Genomic DNA, 23,151 nt, shown 5'->3' on the forward strand with positions numbered 1-23,151 from the left:
AATAATTATACACATAATAAGAATATATGCATATTTTATTATAAATAGTAATTTATTATGATAAAATACCGTTATATTTTAAAACAATTGATAAATTATAATTTGAAATATCATTATTACAAAAATAACAACGGAATAAAAAAGTTACACATTTTTTAAATTTATATACTTATTATAAATTAAAAAATAATAAATAGGTTATATAAATGATATTATGAATAATAGTAACTTTAAACAAACAATGTAATTTTAAAACAATAAATTACAACTTAAAATACCTTTAATTTAAAAATAAAATAAAATAAAAAACTTAAACAAAACAGGTACACATATTTTTAGTTTCAAATAACAAAATATTACTTTTCCATCAATAAATTAGACTTCATTTTATGTGGATTTTAAATATGAATATGATAATATAAAAATAGTTACTTTGAATAAAATAAGTTTTGATCATATTGATTATCATTATCTCCATCACTTTGATTCTCTTTTATTGGATACAAGTTAGTAGTAGTCATCAAGTTTATCATTTCTTTTGGAGGTCTAAATGTAACACAATTATACTCATTTTTATGCCGGTTAGAACTGAATTTCATGTTTTTTACACATTCACAAGCCATTAATGTAGCTGAAACCGTTTCAGTTATCATACGATTTCTGGACTTGGTTTTTGTTCTGTTTATTTTACTGAACAGTCTTTCACACTCTGCGTTTGAGTGTGGAAGTGAAAGTACAGTCAATGCAAACTTGGCCAATTCTTTGAAACATGAATTTTCAAATTCATTCGAAACATACATATTGTTCCAAAATGTACCAGTGTCCATATCTTCATTTAAATTTTCTGGAATATTTAGTGGTAAAGTACGCCATTGATCGTCAATAGTTTGCATTAAATTTATATTAGTTTTATCAATTATGCGAGGTACTTTATTCATAAGAGTTAATAGTGATGGCCAAGTTTGTCGCTTAATAGAAGATAGAGCGATCTTTAGACTTAAACAACTTAATAAAGACAAAATTGGATCATCAAAATTGTAACGTTTTTTTAACTGTAAACAACTTGTTCTAAGAAAACTTTGACATTTACCAAAAAAATATTTACGCAAATCTTGCCTCTGGGTAATTAAATCACCCGACAAAAAGTTTGTTAATTTTATACCCAGATACATTTCATTTGATCTTAAATATTTGGTCTGATCATTGGGGTCAATATCTGGAAGTGACGTAGTCATTATAATATATTCTCTCTTCATAAAAGTTAATAAAATGTCTTTGTAGGTCACTACCATTTTTTCGTGCAAGACATCAAGCACAACTTTATCAGATTGGAAATATTTATTTAATAAAACAAATTTTGGTAACGCCCATTCCAAGAATAAATAGAAGGCTTTCGTGAAAGGGTCGTTAAGTTGGTCAAATATTGTTTTACTTGAAAGAAGTTTTTCGCAGAGCCATTGATCATTGAAGTATAACTTCAAAGCGTCCCATTGTTCAATGATTCTACTAACTACCGATAAATTGTGAATTAAAATGTATAAAACAATGTATAATACACTTATACTTGCTATTGGAAATTGTGTGCTATTCCTTGTAAATATTCATCAGTCGTTCTATTTTTGAAATCATAACAAATATTTTTCAAACGCTGTGCTTTGTCAAAGTATTTTTTTTTTTGCGGGTGGACGTTCGCCACCTATATATTGTTCAAGTTTTACTTTATTTATATTTTCTTCTTTTTTCAACGCGAATATGAATTTCCAAATACTTGGATGGCATTGATTTAAAATTGAAGTAAAACAATTATGCCATCCTTCTACTGCATTATTAGTTCTAGGTAAATCTTGCGAAACCAATGAATAGCAATTCCAAATTGAAATGTCAAATTTAGGGGCTCTTCTTTTTTGTCGTCTGTCCATGCATCCTATCCAAGTTTCTTCAAAATAGTTGAGGATCGGTGATAATAATTCATCATGTTCGGTAAAATATGTTGTCTCCAAAAGATTATTATAAGCATTAATTACCTCATTTTCAGGTACGTAAGCTAAACTTGGTAACTTTCGTACTTGTAGTGCGAATATTACATCATCCTTATATCTCGTTTGAAGACCTGCATCTTGAATTTGTCGCCATATACACTGTGAAAAATGAAAAAAGCATCCTTTTACTTCTGTTTCTGGAAATTCATAATTTATCGCGTTCATCGCAGCTTTTTCAAAATCAACCATGATAGTTTTAGGACATAATCCAGTAGTAATACTTTTTAATGCTTGAAACATACGTCTATACGTTTTTTCTTTTTTATCGGGTAATAAGACGTAAGCTGATGGTAAAACATTTGAATATTGTACTGCATGAATAGTATAAACTTGATAAAATAAAGTTGGAGCACTTGAAAATGTGCCATCACAAAACCAATTGTTGCATTGCGTCATAAGTTTTAATAAATTTGTTGTTGAAAAAATTAAAATTCTGTCTGTATTAATACCACTGTCATATTGTAAAAAAAGATTACCGTCAGTGGTTTTTGTCATCTCGTCAGGTATACTAAAATTGAAATCGGTTGGCTCTTTTGGTAATTTATTGAAGTTGTTGTTTACGTAGTCGTTGTATAGTACGCTTGAGTCTATGAATATTAGGTAACTGAGCCGCACATTCTATAGGGATTTGAGATAATGCTGTAGCTACTACAGAATGAGAACTTGCATCAACGTTATTGGTAGCTATTTCTTTTAGTAAATTTAGAGTTTTTTTAACATTAGTGTCTGTTGAATTCGGAACGTGGTTATGGTCAGTACTTTTTAATATTTTTCCATCACTTAAATGAACGCGTCCTCGACATTTGTTTTTAAAATATTGGTTACATTTCCATATTGATTTAACGTCACTTTCTTTTTCTTTTACGAAAATATAACCATTGAATGAAAGCATACTTTTTCCTCTTTCAGTTTTTAACATTTCAAAAGCCATAATTGTATAAAAGAAGGAAAACGCACTAACACAAAAACGGCGACGCGGCAATATAAATAAAGTTCAACAGTTGTCGATCGACTGGGGCATAAACTGGCCTAGTTAACACTCATCGTTATCGTAATGGAGATTATAATCAGCCACAGTATATAACGTCATTCTAGGTTTTTCTGGAGTAGTTATTTAAAAATATAATATATATAAATTGACACACGATGAATTAGTGTCACGATAAATTGACGTCGCGATAAATTGACGCCGCGATAAATTGACCACGATGAAATGACACACGATGAATTGACTCGCGATGAATTGACGTATATCCGTTTATCTGGACGTCGTATTGTTGATATTTTGTTTTTTATACAACAAATACAAGTTCGTCACAGTGGAGGAATGGACTGCAGTTTTATTGATATGCAGTTCCAATCAGAAAAAATTTATGGATTTCATTCTGTTTTTAATTTTAAGTGCAAAATGTGTGGTATAACGTCCAAAATATACTCTGCCGAAAATGCTCAACAACAATGTGTACCAATTAATAAGGCAATAATCAGTGGTTGTCAAGCTATAGGTAAAATACAACATTTCAATTAATTGAAATAAAGTATAACATATACCTAAATAATGTGCCTTGACAGGGATCGGTCATACCCAAATGGCCAAGTTTGCTGCATTTTTAGAAATGCCTTCACTTTCTTGTACCGGTTTTGTTAAACTACAGAGTGTAGTTGCCAATTCAATACATCAGTGGCGGTTATGGTAGAATTTTTTTGGTGAGGCAACCTATGTATCACCCCCCCCTCCCACCATACAAAATTAGAATTCACAATAAATCTAATTTAAAAACATAAAAAAAATCCACACAGACTTCACTTTACCCAACAACAAACATGGCCAACAAAACAATTTTTGTATATAATGACTCCCGCATAACCAAGAGTGTTGTTGATAAAAATTTGGATTAAATGACCTACAGAATACCTTACTTAGTTTCTTGTTAGGAGCCAAAGCTGACAAAATCGGAATAGGCTTACCCACTTTTAGTAAATCATTTTTACTATCAGAATTCCATCGTCGAAACGTCGTCTCCAACAACATAACTACCACGTCTGTCACTGGATACGTCATAACTCCAACAGTAATTAATTTAATAAGGTTTATTACAAAAAACTGCAGCACTCGCACATATATTTTAACGTAGACGTTAAGACGAACCGGAATCACCGAAAAAGTGTAAGACACAAGCGACCATTCGTACAAGACGTCAAGACAGAAATCACTAATGATAAATATAAAATTATTATCAATAGATATTACAACGGAAAACTGTCCCGAGTCTCGATTGTAACAATAACATCTTTACTGATAATGTGTTTTTACGTTGAAATGCCGGCTGACTATATATTCCTGTATACCGAGTCTATTTTTAGTACATAAGGCGATATTAGTCGAGCCTCACAATGATCATTGCGCATGCGCAACTCTAGTTATTTAATAGTCGCGTGCATTCGCGTACATACGCTTGTGTATGTAATTCATGTACACAATAGTACATACTCTGAGGCGGAGTTAAACGGTGCTTACTGACGTCATCGGAACATTGCCGCCAGTTGAAACACTAGCGTTTGTTTACGTAATAATTATTTCATACATTTCTTATCGGTTTATCACTATTTTTGGTAATAAACACTAAATAATATAATGATTTACCATTTACAATATAATAAATAATAATTTATATTACTTGGCAAAGAAGATTTTTTTCTCAAATAAAATCATAAAAACGTTAAAAATTAATATCAAAATATGTATATGCTATCGGTGGGCCAAAAAAAACTTTAATAGTATTTTTTACTTAAAATTTTAGGTTAGGCGGCGCCTCACTTGCCTCACCCCCAAAACCGCCACTGCAATACATGAATCGGCGTGGGAAGAAATAAGGAAAGCTGGCGAAGAAGAAAAACGAATTGCATTAGAATGTGGAAGTATAGATTCTGATGGCATTCCCATGTGCACAGTAGTCGCTGACGGACAGTGGTCGAAGCGTAGCTACAAGACAAAATATGATGCGTTATCTGGAGCGGTGAGACGAATTTTATATGACATTTTAGATTCTAAGTGGTTTTTTTAGGAGACGAAGCCCCTAGCCCCAATAATTAATAATGATAAATAAGTGCAAATTCCTAGAGTTTAATTGAATATTTTTGGGCTTTTTATTAATTAATTAAATTCATATATTATGAATACATTTTAAGTACCCACCTTTTATGAATTAGGTCGCAATAATCGGTTTAAAAACACAGAAAATACTGTTTATTGGTATAAAAAATAAGTACTGTATAATTTGCCAAAAATCAGCAACTAAAAATGAAATTGCACCCAAGCATGAATGCTTTATGAATTGGACTAAATCATCAACGAGTATGGAAGCAGATGGAGTTGTCGAAGGTTTTATGAATAGTATTACAATGCATGGACTAAAATACAATCGACTAATTGGTAATTTTTATATTGGTATTAGACTTTAAATCCTATTATAATCTGTATATAATATGCTTTATAGTATACTTTTCCAGATTCATTTTTAACTTTTATTAGGGCACCATTCAAATTGTGCGGCTTACTTTTGTACTGGGTCAAAATCGAATTCTGCAATAAATTTAATCCCAGAAGCCGAAAACGGTGGTATATTGAGAGAAATGAAAAATTGCATTTCCAGATTAGTACAAAATGCAGAGAGCCTAATTGAAAACAAAACAAATAATATATGCGAGCAATTCAATGCAATTATAAATAAGCATGTGGCGGGAAAAAGGTTAAACTTTTCAGGTCGTAGAAGTTATAACACGAGAGTTGAAGCAGCGGTGATTTCATTCAATTCGAACCAGTTTTTACGAAAAATACATAAGAAAATGGAAAATAATAATAGTCCAGGTTTGTTTGTTCACTAGTATTTTTGATAAATACATAATGTTTAGGCAGACTTGGATAGTATTCCGAATTTTTAACTACTTTTTAGTTTTTACAAATATTTTAATACAGTATTTTTTGAATAGGTACCTATTATTTTAACGTTCAGTCAATTTTATAAACTATTTCATTATTATTCCGTATAAATTGCATTTAGGTATATTTGGAATACTTTTTTTTTAAGTATTCCAAATACTTAGGGAATCCGCAATACTATCATCATAAAGTATTCGATTATATATTTTGAATACTTTTTTTTTAATTATCCGGAATATGTATTGGACATACATTTAAACAGTATCTTATCCAAGTCTGTGTGAGGGTGCCTACTACTTGTGCATTTTTCTTATATTATACTTTATACTAATCGTTAGATTACGAAAAAGATAGGCCGTTTCCACTCAGAGTTGTTTTTTTATTGTATACAATGATTTATTGTTGAATTAAAATGTTGCTTTTTATCGCAGTGACATATTCTCAATGACAAATTACGAGATACAATTGACACCTACTTCGCATCAGAGCATTTGCCTACTTGCCCAATTTTTTATTATAATTATTTTATAGGGATGTTTGGAAAAAAATTTATGAAAAATATTGATCGGATTCGAAAAAACACGAAAAATAAAAGACAATTATTTCCGGATGAGCGGAGGTACCAAAAGCCGCGTTCATATGGACCAGATGCCGATTATGGTTTAGCTGAACCTCTCATAGAAATTTTGACAGCAGAAGAATTGGAAACCAAAAAATTAATGTTTCTGACATCATTGAATGATGTCAATTTTGAACAAGTTGAAATCGATACCCGAGATCAAAGTAACAATGAAAAATGGTTTTATAGCATTCTGGACACTGGCAGTCTTCAATTTCTCGTGTCATTGGTATGTATCCAATACCAGGATATGCCCTTCCTATGTCTCTCATAAACCTACAAAATTGCTGCTGTATACCACCTTCCCGGTTTAAAATATTAGTGCGGTACATCCATTCACCAATGTAAGAGGTTGACACTCTTGGGCAGTTACATCTAGTTAACACTCGTTTTAGTTCACGCCACGCACGCTCGATGTGTTGGATATGGTAACGAATTGGTTCCATGTTGGGCGGCAGTGCATCTTCCCACTGCTTGTGGGACATGTGCATCTTCCCAGGGCTCGTAACTTGCGGAACGGTAACGGGAGTCGTCATCAATTTTTGAAAAAAAAACGATTTGCGCGTCGGAGGCCCACCGGAAGGCGGGCCCCTGCGACGCCGGTTGAGTTTTGCCACTCGGCGTGAGAGATGGGTCGGTCGCCGAAACTTGGACGGATACCATCGAAGGGCATTGGATTTCTGACCATTCCGAAGACTGGGGCAGACCGGTGCGCGGCGATGGACGCGTCGGCTTCGGCGTCGCCCGTGGCTTTGGTGTCGTACGTGATTGGCGATCGAACGCCGGCGGAATGCCGACGACCAAGTCGCTCACAAATTTACAAAATCTCGAGTTTCACAATGTGCGACGGGGGTATGCATGTGTAGTGGTACACCCGAGTCGAATGAACTTCACCATCACCGTACGTAACGGTAAGGCGAAAATCACAAAATCCGTGCGTAGCGGTACGGCCGCGGATAAAGGATTACCGATTTAAATGTCGCGGACACCGGTATCCTATAGTACTCGGAACGTACGACGTGAACACATCTCGGGTACGTCGAGATCGAACCAACGGTTAACGAGTTATTGCACACGGAAAAACTACGTTCGAAAAGTTGAATTCGAAATCGTGTCGACGGACATCGCCGGGGCTGCCGTCATGTGCACTACCACGGGATCGCCGAATAACCGAGAACGTCGAGTGAAAAAAAAAATCGAATTTTCACACACGGTGGTTCGTGCGACGAGACGGTACGGCGGGCGCGCAGCTCGGCGACGGTAATCACCCCGGTAATGTCACGGTCAGCGCAGAAATTTTACGCGGTAAAGGTTTTCGGCAAAGGGGGATATTCCTGGACAACGACTCTGCGGTCTGCCCGTAACAAACAGTACAAGAATTATTTTCGCGCTGACCCCGGGAAACCGGTGGACAACCACTCTGCCGTCCGCCCGTGATGAACGGTACAGTCGATGTAATCGGCAAACCGTGAAAACGGTGGTCCGAGACCCCGCCGTTGGAATAAAGTCAATCACAGTGCGTAGCGGTTAAGCGAAATTCAAATATCGGTCTATCTCCGTGCGTAGCGGTTCGGCCGAGGCTAACGGCATACCGATTTAACCCTTTGACGAGTAAAGACGTCAATTGACGTTTTTCAGTTATCTCTGTGTTTAACGAATTTTTAAGAAAACTGTGTTGATTTTATCAATATGTACGTGATAATGAAATATTTACTCCTATCTATTGGCTATGAAAGTCAAAGAGAATAATATAATTAACAGTGTTCACTTTATAATAAAATAAAAATTAATTTAAGGTTTTCATGATGTGTACTGTTTTTGCCTACACTGTGATATATTGTATAATTACGTTGTTGTTTTTCACATCGGATAAGACTGAAGCTGTCGATCTACCCGCCAAAACATTTAATTTCCTTTATCACAATATATTTCACTAACGTTATAATTTGATTGATTACGTTCGGAACAGAGAAAAATATTGTATTTTTATGTTAATTAGATGTCCAATTTATAATAGATAGTTTATTAGTTATTAGTTTATTGATACCTACTGCCTTTATTATTTTTACAATGGCTTCTCTTTCTCAAGATCAAATAAATGAATTAATTACCAATGCTGAATCTGAGGACGATGGAGATGGCTGGTCTTGGGATGGTGACACATCAGATTCTGAATTGGAAGGTGATAGTTTAGTAAAAATGATTAGGGAAAAATTAGTTTCTAAATTGTGCAGTACTCCAGTAAATACTTCAAGGAATCTTTACAGCCAGTTTCCCAGCTCAAAACCAACATCAAGTATTCAATATATTTCTAATGATGACCAGGACATGTATTGTTTTGCTAGTTCTCCCGAAATTACTATTAATTCTGATTTAGATTTTATAGATATTGAAAATTTGCCTATATTTAATGATAATGGTGTTAACATTTCAAATATTTCCAATGGTCTTATGGATGTTGATGAAAGTATAAAAAATACAAGTAATAGTATTAGTGACAACATAAGCGGAGCAAATAAGTGCAGTAAAAAAGGTAAAAATCAAAATTCACCAAAACAAGTGTTTTCTGGTCAGTGGAACTTTAATGATGATGTATGTTCTAAATTTATTCCAAAAAAATTCAATTTTAATGATTTCCAGTCTGGTATAAATTTAGATTTTATTGATGATTTAGCACCTGAGTTTTCTGAGTTGGATATTTTTAAAATGATTTTTGATGAACACTTAGTTCAACATATTGTTGAAGAAACAAACAAATTTTTTCATTTTATAATAAAAAATAAAGTTTTACAACAGCACTCTAAACTAAAAAAATGGAAGGAAACCAGTGTAAATGAAACGTATACTTTTCTTGCTTTAACACTTTTAATGGCACACCAAAAGAAAAATAACATAAAAGATTATTGGTCTACATCACCACTACTATTGACTCCTATATTTGGTAAAACTATGAGTCAAGATAGGTGTTTAATAATACTTAGGTTATTACATTTTTGTGATAACCAAAATCAAGTACAAGGTAACAGGCTTTTTAAAATTGATACAATTGTCGAATCTCTTAGAATGAAATTTCGCTCAGTTTTTAAACCATACCAGAAGGTATGTGTTGATGAGAGTATAGTTGAGTGGAAAGGGAGACTTAAGTTCAAACAATACATATCTTCTAAGAGGCATCGTTTCGGAATCAAATTATTTGTCCTTTGTGTTTGCAAAACAGGTTATGTTTTGGATTATTTAGTTTATACAGGTGATAACAAACATATAAATTTTAACGAATCATTGAAACAGTCAGGTTCAGTTATAACAACTTTGATGGAACCATATTTAAATAAAGGTCATATTATTTATATGGACAATTGGTATTCTTCTCCATTACTGTACCAATATTTGTCAGAACATAACACTGGTGCCTGTGGTACAGTTAGGAATAATAGAAAAGGTATTCCCATGTTCCCAACAAAATTAGCTCCTGGTCAATGTATATCTGCTATAACAAAAGGCATGATGACTTGTAAATGGAAGGACAAAAGAGATGTCCATATGCTTTCAACTGTACACGACACAAAAATGTCAGTGACTAATAAAACTGACCGTGTAGGAAATAAAATTAAAAAACCTGACTGCATATTAGATTACAATGTAAATATGGGTCTCATTGATAAATCTGATATGCAGATGTCGTTCAATAATACAGCCAGAAGGTCTATAAAATGGTATAAAAAGTTTTTTTTCATCTGCTTGATTTATCTGTCCTCAATTCTGGCATTGTGTATAATTCTCTGAAGGAAACTAAATTGAAACTACCAGAATATCGTTTAAAACTAATTGAACGGTTACTTCAGACTTATTTTTCTGGTACAAGTCAGTCGTCCAGGTAGGAAAATAATAGGAGATTATCCAACTCGTCTCACAGAACGTCATTTCCCATCACGCATAGTACCACCTGAAGGAAAAAGTAGAATTCAAAAAAAATGCCATGTTCACTTTCAAACTAAGTTAGATGTCCAGTGTAGAAAAGATACAGCATATGAGTGCAAAGAATGTGGAAAGGCACTATGTCTAGAGCCATGTTTTCAAAATTACCATACAAAACAAAAGTATTAATTTTATTCTATTTATTTATTTTTATAATAAATATTAAAAACTGTTTTAATTTGATTAGTTCTGTTATTATTATATATATATATAATAGGTATATACTGTAAGTGATTTTTATTAGAATTTATGACTTGTTAAAAAAGGTTTTTATTTTTATTGGAATTTATTAATTGTTTTTATTCAAACAATAGTTTTGTTACATTTTCATTGTTAAAAAAGGTTATTATTTTTATTTGAATTTATTAATTGTTTTCATTCAAACAATAGTTTTTTTTTTTTTTTTTTTATTGATCTTAAAAACAACTCGGCAGCAAAGGCCATTAGTTCACAATTTTTAATAACAATTTAGATAATGTATAGATACAGGGTTCATAGATACAATTATATTTTGTTAATTAAATTAGTTAGCTTAAGAAATTTAAGCGTTTTTTTGTTTTGATCAGGTTGTGGTCCGAGAGTTGAGTCGAGGGTTTCGGTTAAGTTGAGGTCCATTCGCTCCTGGTCGTAAACATGACATTCAGTCAAGATGTGTTTTACGGTGAGATGTTGGCCGCAGGCTTCACAGAAGGGGGGTTCATCATTGGACATGAGATATCCATGGGTAAGTCTATACTCCGCGCCACGAGAGAATGCATACGGCACGCGCATCCAAATGACTGCGCTCCGCTGTCTCGAGGCCAAATGTCCCCACCATGCGGCAACTGGTCTCTGCATACAGCGGTTCAAGTAACACAATAGAAACACGAGCCGTGTCGCGTATTTACGTATAAATATTATTATTATTATTATTATTTACTTATATTCGTATAATTTTTATTATTATTTACTTATATTCGTATAATTTTTATTATTATTTACCTGTAGTATTATTTACCTGGTACCATTCAATTTATGTTTGTATACCAAAAATCAAGACCTATTTTTTTGGTATTTTCTTTTATCAAAATCGCAAATAATTAAACATAACAAAATTACAAATTAATCATTTATTGTCAGTGCATATAAATACATAATACAAATAAAAATATATAATATATACAAATACATAATACAAAAATACAAAATTAAAAATATTATATTAATTTAATCGGAATCGGAATATGAATCAGACGTGTCACCCGTAATTGTTAGAACGTGTGGTGTTACTTCAGCATCTAACAATTCGTTGGATATAAAATCTACCTCCCAGAATTTATCTTCTACCTTAATGATATGGCCAACAAAGTTCTTCCACATATCGGGCGTAACCCGTTCGACTCCTTCTTCTAATAATTTCTTAACGTCATTAATTTTATAAGTACGATTGTTCATTCTAACATAATTTTTCACCGACGCCCACGCAAGTTCTATTGGATTTAATTCACAGTGATACGGGGGTAGGCGTAACACAGTTTTATTTGCAGATTTCGCCAATTCGTCTATCACATATTCATTATACTGTGATTTTAAAATTTGCGCTCGATCCAACAGTTGTTCCTTGACCATTGGTTTATCTATTACCTCGCCTTTATCTGTCAACCAATCAATGATGTCTTGTTTTTTCCAAGATCTTACTGGAAACGTGTGCTTCTTCACAGAATGATACGACGCGTTGTCCATGACTATAACGGCATTTTCACGAAGTAGCGGTAAAATGTTGGCGAACCAGTCATAAAAGGTATCACCGTTCATCTCATCGTGGTAATCGTCTGTATTTTTTTTCGATTCAAAACATAATAATCCACCAACAACAAAGCCGTCAGATGAACCTATGTGTACCACGATGAGACGTTTTCCTTTACCGGACGGTTCCTTTTGTCCAGTCGTTAATCCTCTTAGGAATGCGTCTCGTGGTGACTTCACAGTTTTATCGACCCATGTTTTCGATGTGGTTTCACCAGCATTCACCCATGTCTCGTCCAGATAATAGATGGGTCTACCTAACTGACGGTATTCTTTTATGGACTCCAAGTACCTTCGACGCCAACACACAATATCAATTCGTTCAATAAGAGCGCTATTACGAGATTTTCGAACATACTCAAAATTGAGATGTTTTAAAAGTCTACGTAATGTTGTTTCGGAAAAATTTGGTAATGTTGTATCTTCGTTGACCGTAGTTAAAATTTTCTTTAAAGTTGGAATTTCTCGCCTGTGCCAAAACTCGTGTACTTTTTTCCTAATGGCATTTTGGTCAAAATCATCAACTTTTTCCGTAACAGTTGGTCGGATTTTGGTTTTGTTAGGTGATGATACACTGCCTTTATTTCGGTATTCCGATAGAGTAACACTCACTGTCCTTTGCCCTATACCACTCTCTTCGGATATTTGCTTAATAATCTCCTTCGCTTTTAATTTTGGGCCGTCTGCATTGTCTTGCTTAGCCATTTTAGTCTTGTAAAGGTTTACGATCATCAATTTCTGTCGAGAACCAACAAACTAAAAAATAAAAATTTATTGAACATTAAAAAAACATATTGAAAAAAAAATGAAAAGTAAATATTTTCATATAATATATTCGAATAACTAATTCTAATGATTATTTGTATTATAATTATTACATTTTCGAGATTTTTTTAGTATGACATATCATTTTTATATTTCATTGTTATTTTACTTTGTATACGACTTCAAAAAAAAAGTACATGTAAATAATGTTTAAATTGATTTAAAACTATATTAAGGTAAATCGATGTGTCATACCCTCAAAAATATTATTCTATATCGTTTTTGTAATAGGTGATTTACTCTAAAATTACACAAAAACATTAAAAAAAATGATTCTGCGTAAATATGTTTTGCCTATGTTGCGCATGGGCCAGAGACAAAAAAAACAGTGCGCTGACATCCTATTAAATAAATGTTTTAAAAATCTTACTTTTCCACGAGGATTTCTTTTCATCGGTGAAATGTTGATGGATCCACAGTCTTCGTCCATTGTATTGACAGAGTTAAAAATGTAAAATTGGCAAGTAAAAAACAAAAAAACGGGCGCAAAATAGGAAACGTTGATAAACGAAAATCGGTAAACGACTAACGACGTGATGAAAAAATGTTTGTTGTTGTAATCGCAGTGTACACACCTGCCGACAAAATCGATGTGCTCCGTAGAGCTCCGACGGGTGGCGATCGTGCTGGTAAAGTGGTGGGGATGCGCGAAAAAGAACGTGTTTTGGTGGGCCGCCGTATGCATTCTCTCGTGGCGCGGAGTATAGTATGTACTATTCTTAAACGATTTAAGGCGGTTTCTTCTTTTCGATTGAGGTTGGCATTATCCCATCTGAAAGTTGTTGACTTGATCTGAGGCAAACAATAGTTTTGTTACATATTGATTGAAAAAAGGTTATTTTTATTTGAATTTATTAAAATTTCTTTTTCAAAAAGGTATTTTTATTTTTAACTTAATTGAATTATGTTTTATTTTTATTCAAAGAATAAGGATTTGTACTGTTTATAATATAGTTTTTCGTATAGGTAGGTTATACCGTTTTTTTTTAATTACAATCAAAAACGATAAAAAGAGAATATACATTATAAAACCCGTAGGACGTCAAATGACGTCTTTACTATTGTAACACAAATATCTAAAACGTCAAATGACGTCTTTACTTTAAGCAAAATACCAATATTTTTATAAAAACAATTCACTCTCTGGATGATTGATACCAAATTATATCCACTCGTCAAAGGGTTAAATGTCGAGGATACCGGTATCCTATAGTACTCGGAACGTACGACGTGATCACATCTCGGGTTCGTCGAGATCGAACCAACGGTTAACGAGTTATTGCACACGGAAAAACTACGTTCGAAAAGTTGAATTCGAAATCGTGTCGACGGACATCGCCGGGGCTGCCGTCATGTGCACCACCCCGGGATCGCCGAATAACCGCGAACGTCGAGTGAAAAAAAAAAATCGAATTTTCACACACGGTGGTTTGGACACGGTCACGGGGACGCCGCCGCGGACCAAGAGCGACTTCGCGCCTCGCCCGTCGAAGAAAATTATTTCCGCGTATGGCACTCACTCCGAGTCCGCGGGACGTGCTCGCCGAATGCCCGCAACGAATAATACCGGTAAACCACAGCCACTTGCTGTAATAATATTTTCCATCAACCGAACAATCTTCGGCCAAATCACACGTGCTAGCGCGTAGTAGGAAGGCAGATAAATTAAAAAAAATAAAAGTCGGTCCGTCGGTCCCGGCGACCGCGTGTGAAAAATAATTATCTCAAATAAATCCTGTCGCTGCGTAGTGGTACGACCACACGGAATTGAAAAAAAAAGGCGTCCGTCGCGCGGACCGCCGGTCGGTCGACCGCGCCGGTGTTCGTCGTACGACGAACTTCCGAAAACAATCACTAGCGCGGTCGACCGACCGGCGGTCCGCGCGACGGACGCCTTTCGTGATACGCGGCGCCGAAACGCCGCGCATCGACTATGAGCGCTCGACGCGAGGAACGAGACCGGTGGGCCGATCCGTTCACGCATCGGTCACTGGGGGTCCTGTCCAACCGACAAGACGAACCCCCGAGGCAAAGGGCAGTCTTAACAGATCGCAGCGTGGTAACTGCTCTGCCGAGTACAACACCCAGCCCGGTACTTAAGTCGTCTGCAGACGATTCCGAAAACCCACACCGTTTGCCGCGGGATCACCGCGTTCACCGTTGATGCGCCGTCAGCGGGCCCGAGAGCCCGCGCGGCTGCGATTCCGGCTCGTCGTGGACTTCGGATCCTTTGACGTGCTTTGACACGAATGGATCATAGCAGGAAAAATGTCTCACTGTCCATGACGTCATTACGCCGCGCCGTCGTATTGCCGTTTATCATTGTTGATAACAGTAGACAAGCATATTATAAAAAACGCGTTTGCGGCATTTTTAAAAAAATGTTTTTGAATAGTAAGTTTGTTTTTCTGTCTAAATAAGAAATCATTTAGTAAAGGTAGCTAATATATTCATGCTGATATATTCTATAATCCCTCTTAATGTTATGCACATCTTTTTTTTCAAACAAATGAATTCGTTTTAAGTCTCCTTGAATTGTTGATGCTCTTATATCTTCTAATACTCTGTTGACAGGAACACCCATTGCCTATTTTCCTAAAAATAAATCATTGCAATATTATACAGACTGGGTAATTAATATTTTAAATCATAAATCACTATTATATAGTCTATAATGTATGTAAGTATATTAAAACAAAAATTAAATAATAGTAAGTACCTGCAATCATACTTCTGTCTTCTGTAAACAATCTTTGTTTACCTATTTCCATATTATGCCACATATGTGTACTACAATATTGTACATTCACTTTTGAACTATTTACATGTACTTTAATACTTGATGGACATACTGAACCAGTTTTAACAGATCCACTGCTTTTGGAATTTTTACACCCCTTTATAGACAATAGACATACATTAATCATAAAAAGTAAAAACATTCATTAGGTTCTTCATTAGTTATTTTGCAAAATTTACAACGATACATATTAAATATTAATAATTATTACTAACTATTAGAAAAAAACTGCAACAACGAAGTGCAAACTGCAAACAAAATACTATTGATTATTGTATTATACTTATTATTTTTTTATTATTTTAAAAGTTGGTACTTTCTATTGTTTTAAATAGATAAACCAAAATTATATAAATTAATATAATATAATATAATTAATATAATTTTATAAATTATAAAATTATATTTAAAAAAAAACTTATTATTCAAATACATTTTTTTAAAAATGCCGCAAACGCGTTTTGTATAATATGCTTGTCTACTGTTATCAACGATGATAAACGGCAATACAGCGTAATGACGTCATGGACAGTGAGACATTTTTCCTGCTATGATCCATTCGTTGCTTTGACGCCTTCCCGATGTATACTGGGTTCTCCTCCGCTGTACGGACGATCGTTTTCCCAAGACTGGCCCGAAAGCCAGCCTGGCTGTTTTCTCCAGAGTGGATACGGCCTTAGAGGCGTTCAGGCGTAATCCAACGGATGGTAGCCTCGCACCAACGCCCGCTGGGGCGAGTGCCGAACCAAATGTCCGAACCTGCCGTTCCTCTCGTACTGGGCAGTATTACTATCGTAACGACTGCCGCCGTAAAGGCGGTTTCGATCGCGTGCGACCTTGCATCAGTAGGGTAAAACTAACCTGTCTCACGACGGTCTAAACCCAGCTCACGTTCCCTTAAAGGACCATTCAAGGACAAAATAGATAAAAGCTAAATCTTTAGTATTTGGTATAATTAAAAATTGGGTGCCGTTAAAAATATTATCCGTCACTCCGTTTAATCGTCGTTTTAAAATGACGCGTGACGTCACAGGTTCCATCGGTCGGCCGCCCGCCTATTTCAATACACGCATTTCCTCGACGCGTCTTTATTCATTTATTTGTATATTAACATATAATACTCATAATGAAAAGCCTTTTTCATATTACAAAATCTTAGATATATTCCTACAACATGAGTCTAACATCCTATTGAAATAATAAATATTATACTATTAAAGATAAAAAACATTTAATTTATACGTTTTTTCGTTTGTTTCTATTTTACAATTATTTCACCAGCCCGTCATGTTAAATAATATCTACCACTTTCCAATGTTTTGACTGCCACCTTATCTTAGTTATTATTATTTTATAATAAACTTGTATAACTTGTCCGTACGGCGTACACCAATACAATTTTTATAAATATATTTTTCGGTTCATTATCATTTATCAGACATCAGTCGTCGATTTACTTCGTAGTGTAACCCGTATTCGACAGCAGAAAATTATTATATAGTTCGTTTTCGTTTTTCTTTTTATAGTAATTATTGTTAAACTTAAAATGTTGTGTTCAGTTTTCGGTTGTACGTGTTATAGCCACAAAGAAACAATTCATTTTTATAGGTTTCCAAAGCGCGACAAATCTCCACAAAGATATAAGGTATGGGTAAATTTTTGTAAACGTAAAAATTTTATACCAGGAAAAAACAATAGAATTTGTTCGTCTCATTTTAAAAGTGATGATTTCAACGAGTCTGATATATTACGTAAGCAACTTATGCCAGACACAAAGGTAGTGATCAGATTAAAATCTAATGTTTTCCCTACCATTTACAAAACAAAATCTGACGACCCTACTCTTACCTTACAATCTACAAGAAGATGTGAAAGACAGAATAGAAAAAGAGAAAATAAATTCACATCAACTTCATTCAAATCAAGCACACCAGTCAAAAAATCTAAAGATGATTTAAACATTTTGGAATCGCAAAATGAACATTCTTTTGACTTAAGTTACAATTCTATAGATTTTATTCAAGAACATGAAAATAATGTTAATGATATTAGTGTCCAATGTGATTTAGGTAGCTAAAGTGTTGCTCAATATTTACTAAAGACTAATAACGAATTGTCATTTGAATTACATGAAGATATCAGTGAAGAAGAAAGTGATGAAGATGATATTGATTCATGTGTTGACGATAATGATTTAATTTCAAAACCAAACATTGACGACGATGATTGGTTTATAATTTTTTGGGAAAATATTTTATGTTTGTTTAAACACTGTCAAGAATGTTCAACAAGAAATATATCTATGAAACATTATATCCAAGGAACATTTTTGTCTGTTACTACAGTTTGCGAAGAGGGCCATACTGTTCAATGAACTTCTCAAAAAAAGACTGGAAAACGCCCAGAAGGGAATATTGTAATTGGAGCTGCTTTAACGCTTTCGGGAATTTTATTCGCTCAAATGTCAGTTTTTTGTCGATCAATAAATCTAGCTTTTTTTTCACGTACAACATACGACTTTATTACTAAATTACATACAGGCCCAGTTATTAATGATATGTGGCGTGAACACCGAAAAGACAATTTAAATGAAATTAAAAATTCTGAAACAAATATTTGGTTGGCCGGAGATGGGCAATTTGATTCCCCGGGTTTCTGCGCAAAATATTGCACTTACTCAGTAATGGACTTACATAGCAGTAAAATAATTGATTTTAATTTAGTCCAAAAAGGTATGGGTTCTGGGGATTTGGAACGAAAAGCTTGCGAATCGTTAATCGATAAATTAATTGAAGAAGAAAATTGTAATATAAAACTATTTCTAACGGATCGACATAGAGGTATTCGATATTTTTTACGTACAAAATATCCTCAAATTGAACATGAATTTGATGTATGGCATTTGTCTAAGAGTTTGTCGAAAAGATTGAAAGGACTTGACAAAAAATATCCAGATGCATATTTATGGAAAACGAGCATAAATAACCATTTATGGTGGGTCCTCTCAAACTTGTAACGGTGACGGATCATTACTCGTTGAAAAATTCACTTCAGTTCTTAACCACATTAGTAATGTGCACGAATGGGAAGATAATGGCAAAACAAAAAAATGTGAACACGAAAAGTTAAACGATGAAGACTTAAAAAAAAAGCTTTGGATACATCCTAATAGTGAGTCTTACTTTGCGTTAAAAAAAATTATTATGGCTAAAGATTTGTTAAAAGATTTACAACACGCAAAACATTTTGTACATACTGGTCGCTTGGAGTCCTACCATAACGTTCGCTTGAAATATATGCCCAAAAGAATACATCTCAAGTTTAATGGAATGTATTTACGTTCGATAATTGCCATTCTCGATCACAATTATAATGTAAACAAAACACTCATAGGAGATAAATTGGTTTTTTCAAAGCCAATCGGCCGTTACACATTAAAAAATCGTTACAAAAATCCATCAAACAATTGACGACAAATTATAATTGAAAATATCAAAATTAATGCAAGAACAGTTAATAATTTAAATACAGAAATAAGTACAATCGATGACAATTTGCGAATTCCGACCAATATAGTTTCAATATCAAAGCCAAATGTTGATGAAATGAGATTGAAAAAGTATTCAAGGTTTCAAAAATAAAAAAGTGTCATAAAAATAAATTACTGATGATTTTGACCTTTTTATTTAAATCATGAAATTATTAATTAAATATTATTATTATTAATTATTATTAACTATTATTATTATTATTATTATTATTATCATAATTATTAAACATATATAATTTTTAAGGTTGAATTAGAATTTATTGTACTTAGAATGATTATTTATTGAAAATAATAAAAAAAATTACAATAAATATATACAATTACGAGGATAAATATGTATTTGATTTTTTGAAACCAACATACAGTCCATCTTTTTCCGGGTACTTATTTCTTATTTTGTTTATGACACATGCAGGAATGACAACTCTGACTCCTAAAAATATTTAAACTTGGTTATTGTACTAAATGTAACTACCTACCCTACAATAGGCTATAATATATAATTTAGTTAGTATATTTTTGTATGTATAGGTATATTTTAATTTAAATATACCTTTTCCCAATGAAGTCCATGAATTAACCCAATGAGTAAACTGAACATAACAAATATATCTCCATGTTTTATTCGGTACTTCTAACGCGCTCAACTGCTTTTTCTTCAATTTATTTTTAGTTTTCATAATCATCTGTTGGCGAGTAATATTCAATATTTCTTCAGCTAAAATAATTTTTTCAAAGGAAGCAGTAGCAGTAACACATTTTTTTGAATCCAATAATTGTTTTACGTAATCAAATTCTGAACAACACATGCATTCTAAATCGTTCGACATTTTTGCACAATTTTCACAATTACACCACTCATTTACTTCTACTTGGGCTCTTCCCTGAACATTTGGTAAACATAAAGATACAGAATAATTTGGTTCAAAACTATCAATGTCACTAACATTTGGCTCAAAACTATATGGTTTTAAAGACATTTTAGAACGCACGTTTGACGTAAGATAATGAATGCGAAGACACAAAGTGCCTAATAATATGTAACAAATTGTAATACTATTGATTAATGATTACAGATAACAAAATAAAACGAATTTAGTCGAAACGTAGTCTGCTGTTGTATTTAGGAAAACCCATAAACTGCGATTGTATTGTTATTGTTTGTGTTGGTATAATATGTATAATACTATGAAGTATGAACAAACGAAAATATGTATAAATTATGGATAAAATATACGTTTTCTACGTTTTCTACGTTTAATATTTATTATTTCAATAGGATGATAGTATCAGGTTGTAGGAAAATATCTAAGGTTTTGTAATATGAAAACCGCTTTTCATTATGAGTATTATAAGTTAATATATAAATAAATGACTAACGATGCGTCGAAGAAATACATGTAATGCAATAGGCGGGCGGCCGACCAATGGAACCTGTGACGTCACGCGTCATTTTAAAACGACGATGAGAACCGAACGGAGCGAAGCAATCAAAAACTATTTTTACCAAAATTCCTAATTGTTTTCATTCTACAATATTTCATAATAATATTTTTTTTTAATTTTCCCTTGGATAGTCCTTTAAGCGGGTGAACAATCCGACGCTTGGCGAATTTTGCTTCGCAATGATAGGAAGAGCCGACATCGAAGGATCAAAAAGCGACGTCGCTATGAACGCTTGGCCGCCACAAGCCAGTTATCCCTGTGGTAACTTTTCTGACACCTCTCGCTGAAAACTCTTCAGCGGACGATAGGATCGAGAGGCCGATGATTTCACAGTCCCTACGCGTACTGAGCGTCCGGGATCAAGCCAGCATTTGCCCTTTTGCTCTACGCGAGGTTTCCGACCTGCGTTATTTTTTGACAGATGTACCGCCCCAGTCAAACTCCCCACCTGGCGGTGTCCTCGGAATACGGATCGCACCAGGGACCGGGCCCGCGGAAACGCCGCAAACGCAGACGGCAACTTTTGACGGTCGGCCGTACGCGGACGGACGCGGTCCGCGGTTTGACGCCCGGATCCCTCGGCTGGTGCTTAACGCTACCGGAATATCAACCGCGGCCCGGCACGAACGGGCACAGGCCGACGGAACGGCGACCGCGGCGCGCGCCGGACGAACCGACGGCAAACCGACGACGTGACGGGACGACGACCGAAGACGTTCCGCACTACCGAGTAAGTGGGGAAACGATGCGAGTAGTGGTATTTCAAGGTCGGCCCGGAGACGAACGGCCGAAATCGCACGCCTTGGTCCGGGTCTACCACTTATGCTACACCTCGGCATGTCTCCGAACAATGCCAGATTAGAGTCAAGCTCAACAGGGTCTTATTTCCCCGCTGATTTTTCCAAGCCCGTTCGCTTGGCTGTGGTTTTGCTAGATAGTAGATAGGGACATCTTGAGGTAATCCACTTTCTGACTTAGCGTTGCCGCTAGTGGTCATTACTAGCTCAACCACAGCCCCAGCGAGTCCGCTACAGAGGCCCGTGATGTTGTTTGGGCCTCAGCACCGGGGCACTAACCTTGCGGCAGTGGGGCTCCCCGGTCCCGCTGTACGGGTTTCTGACAGATTTTACTCGTCACGACCCCACCCCGGTCGGTGATTGACTCAGGCAGCATGGGGTCGTCGGGCCCATCCCAGCCAAAACCGGGCCTTGTGCTGACGTAGGACGATGTAGTCCTACTGGGAGAGTTGTTGGTCCTGGTCCACTCCCTCTCGGAGTTGAATCCTTTCTTCAATCTGGAAGCATTCTTTCCTTACGAGTGCCTCTCTCGAGAATTTTTCTAAGGCCGACCATGCGTTTCTGGAGGAAACGAAGGCTTGGCGATCGCATGGCCATTCCACCCCGCATTTGTCGAGTGAGTATTGAAGTCTTGCCCTGAGGTCGTCGAATATCGGGCATTCGTACATCACGTGTTCCGCTGACTCTTCGGTGTGGCCGCAGCTGCAGCGTGGAGAAGCAACGAGGTTGAAATTATTCAGTTTGCCATTGAAGTCTCCGTGGCCGGTGACTATTTGGGCCGTGTAATAGTCAAAAGTTATTGGTGTGTGGATCCTGGTACTAATATCAGGCAGGAACTCATATGTCCAACGTCCTTTGGTGGAGCCGTTCCAGAGAGTTTGCCACTGCTCTGCCAGGATTAGTTCAGATTCCGATTTCTGCATTCCATCTTGTGTTCTAATCGCGGATTCTATTTGGAGAAATATAGGTGGCGTGCCTGCGAGGACCTGGAGAGCCCTCGTTGAGGTTGTATTGTAAGCTCCAGTGACCGCTAGGAGGATCTTTCTCTGGGCAGACTCCATCTTGTTCCGCATATCTGCGGTTGTTACGGACGGATACCAGGTTTTACATCCATACAATAACCTCGGGATGTATACTGCCTTGTAGATTAAGAGTGATAGTGCCGCTGATACACCCCACTTGGATTTTCTTACTGACTTGAGACGAGAGAAGACGTCCGTGCTGGACTTAAGTAGTTTAACTGCATTATTGTGGAAATTGAATCCTTCGCCTAGGAGCAGGCCGAGGTATTTAGTCTCCGGGACTGATCTGATTCGCCCACCATCAAAGGACGCAGTGAAACCCGGGACTAGACCACCTTTGAGTGGGACCATTA

At 35.4% G+C, this 23,151-nt stretch overlaps 5 protein-coding genes, 1 long non-coding RNA gene and 1 pseudogene across 6 annotated transcripts; 2 read left to right on the forward strand and 5 right to left on the reverse strand.

Moving 5' to 3' along the window:
• Nucleotides 1-340: 340 nt before the first annotated feature.
• On the reverse strand, nucleotides 341-1,292 carry LOC132935717 (uncharacterized). Its single transcript, XM_061002332.1, has one exon. The coding sequence runs from the start codon at nucleotides 1,290-1,292 to the stop codon at nucleotides 429-431; it is 864 nt and encodes a 287-aa protein (XP_060858315.1). The 3' UTR covers nucleotides 341-428.
• LOC132935716 (uncharacterized) lies at nucleotides 1,127-3,658 on the reverse strand (annotated as a pseudogene).
• Nucleotides 3,659-8,668: 5,010 nt separating this feature from the next.
• Nucleotides 8,669-10,381, forward strand: LOC132953698 (piggyBac transposable element-derived protein 4-like). Its single transcript, XM_061026067.1, has one exon. The coding sequence runs from the start codon at nucleotides 8,669-8,671 to the stop codon at nucleotides 10,379-10,381; it is 1,713 nt and encodes a 570-aa protein (XP_060882050.1).
• A 1,285-nt stretch (nucleotides 10,382-11,666) lies between these two features.
• On the reverse strand, nucleotides 11,667-13,858 carry LOC132936593 (uncharacterized). The gene is made up of 2 exons (XM_061003343.1): nucleotides 13,554-13,858; nucleotides 11,667-13,114 (listed from the first exon to the last, which is right to left on the reverse strand). Exons 1-2 carry the CDS (start codon nucleotides 13,611-13,613, stop codon nucleotides 11,780-11,782), a joined length of 1,395 nt encoding a protein of 464 aa, XP_060859326.1. The 5' UTR covers nucleotides 13,614-13,858; the 3' UTR covers nucleotides 11,667-11,779.
• Nucleotides 13,859-15,198: 1,340 nt separating this feature from the next.
• On the reverse strand, nucleotides 15,199-16,223 carry LOC132936733 (uncharacterized). Its single transcript, XR_009663532.1, has 2 exons — nucleotides 15,903-16,223; nucleotides 15,199-15,778 (listed from the first exon to the last, which is right to left on the reverse strand). It is a non-coding gene; the product is annotated as an uncharacterized LOC132936733 (long non-coding RNA).
• A 2,317-nt stretch (nucleotides 16,224-18,540) lies between these two features.
• Nucleotides 18,541-19,453, forward strand: LOC132953699 (uncharacterized). The gene is made up of 2 exons (XM_061026068.1): nucleotides 18,541-18,977; nucleotides 19,054-19,453. Exons 1-2 carry the CDS (start codon nucleotides 18,541-18,543, stop codon nucleotides 19,451-19,453), a joined length of 837 nt encoding a protein of 278 aa, XP_060882051.1.
• Nucleotides 19,454-19,868: 415 nt separating this feature from the next.
• On the reverse strand, nucleotides 19,869-20,363 carry LOC132953700 (uncharacterized; the record flags this gene model as incomplete). Its single annotated transcript, XM_061026069.1, has 2 exons — nucleotides 20,087-20,363; nucleotides 19,869-19,966 (listed from the first exon to the last, which is right to left on the reverse strand). Coding segments are annotated over exons 1-2 (375 nt in total), but the record flags the coding sequence as incomplete, so codon positions are not given.
• Nucleotides 20,364-23,151: the final 2,788 nt, after the last annotated feature.

The sequence above is a fragment of the Metopolophium dirhodum genome, chromosome 1, assembly GCF_019925205.1.
Source record: "Metopolophium dirhodum isolate CAU chromosome 1, ASM1992520v1, whole genome shotgun sequence".
Classification (NCBI taxonomy): Eukaryota; Metazoa; Arthropoda; class Insecta; order Hemiptera; family Aphididae; genus Metopolophium; species Metopolophium dirhodum.

Bases quoted from the DNA above. Each gene is read 5' to 3' on its own strand.
- LOC132935717 (XM_061002332.1), bottom strand. From the start codon at position 1,292: ATGGTAGTGACCTACAAAGACATTTTATTAACTTTTATGAAGAGAGAA.
- LOC132953698 (XM_061026067.1), top strand. From the start codon at position 8,669: ATGGCTTCTCTTTCTCAAGATCAAATAAATGAATTAATTACCAATGCT.
- LOC132936593 (XM_061003343.1), bottom strand. From the start codon at position 13,613: ATGGACGAAGACTGTGGATCCATCAACATTTCACCGATGAAAAGAAAT. The intron at 13,115-13,553 runs GTAAGATTTTTA...TTTATTTTTTAG, and splicing joins AAAGAAATCCTCGTGGAAAA to TTTGTTGGTTCTCGACAGAA.
- LOC132953699 (XM_061026068.1), top strand. From the start codon at position 18,541: ATGTGGCGTGAACACCGAAAAGACAATTTAAATGAAATTAAAAATTCT. The intron at 18,978-19,053 runs GTGGGTCCTCTC...TAACCACATTAG, and splicing joins AGCATAAATAACCATTTATG to TAATGTGCACGAATGGGAAG.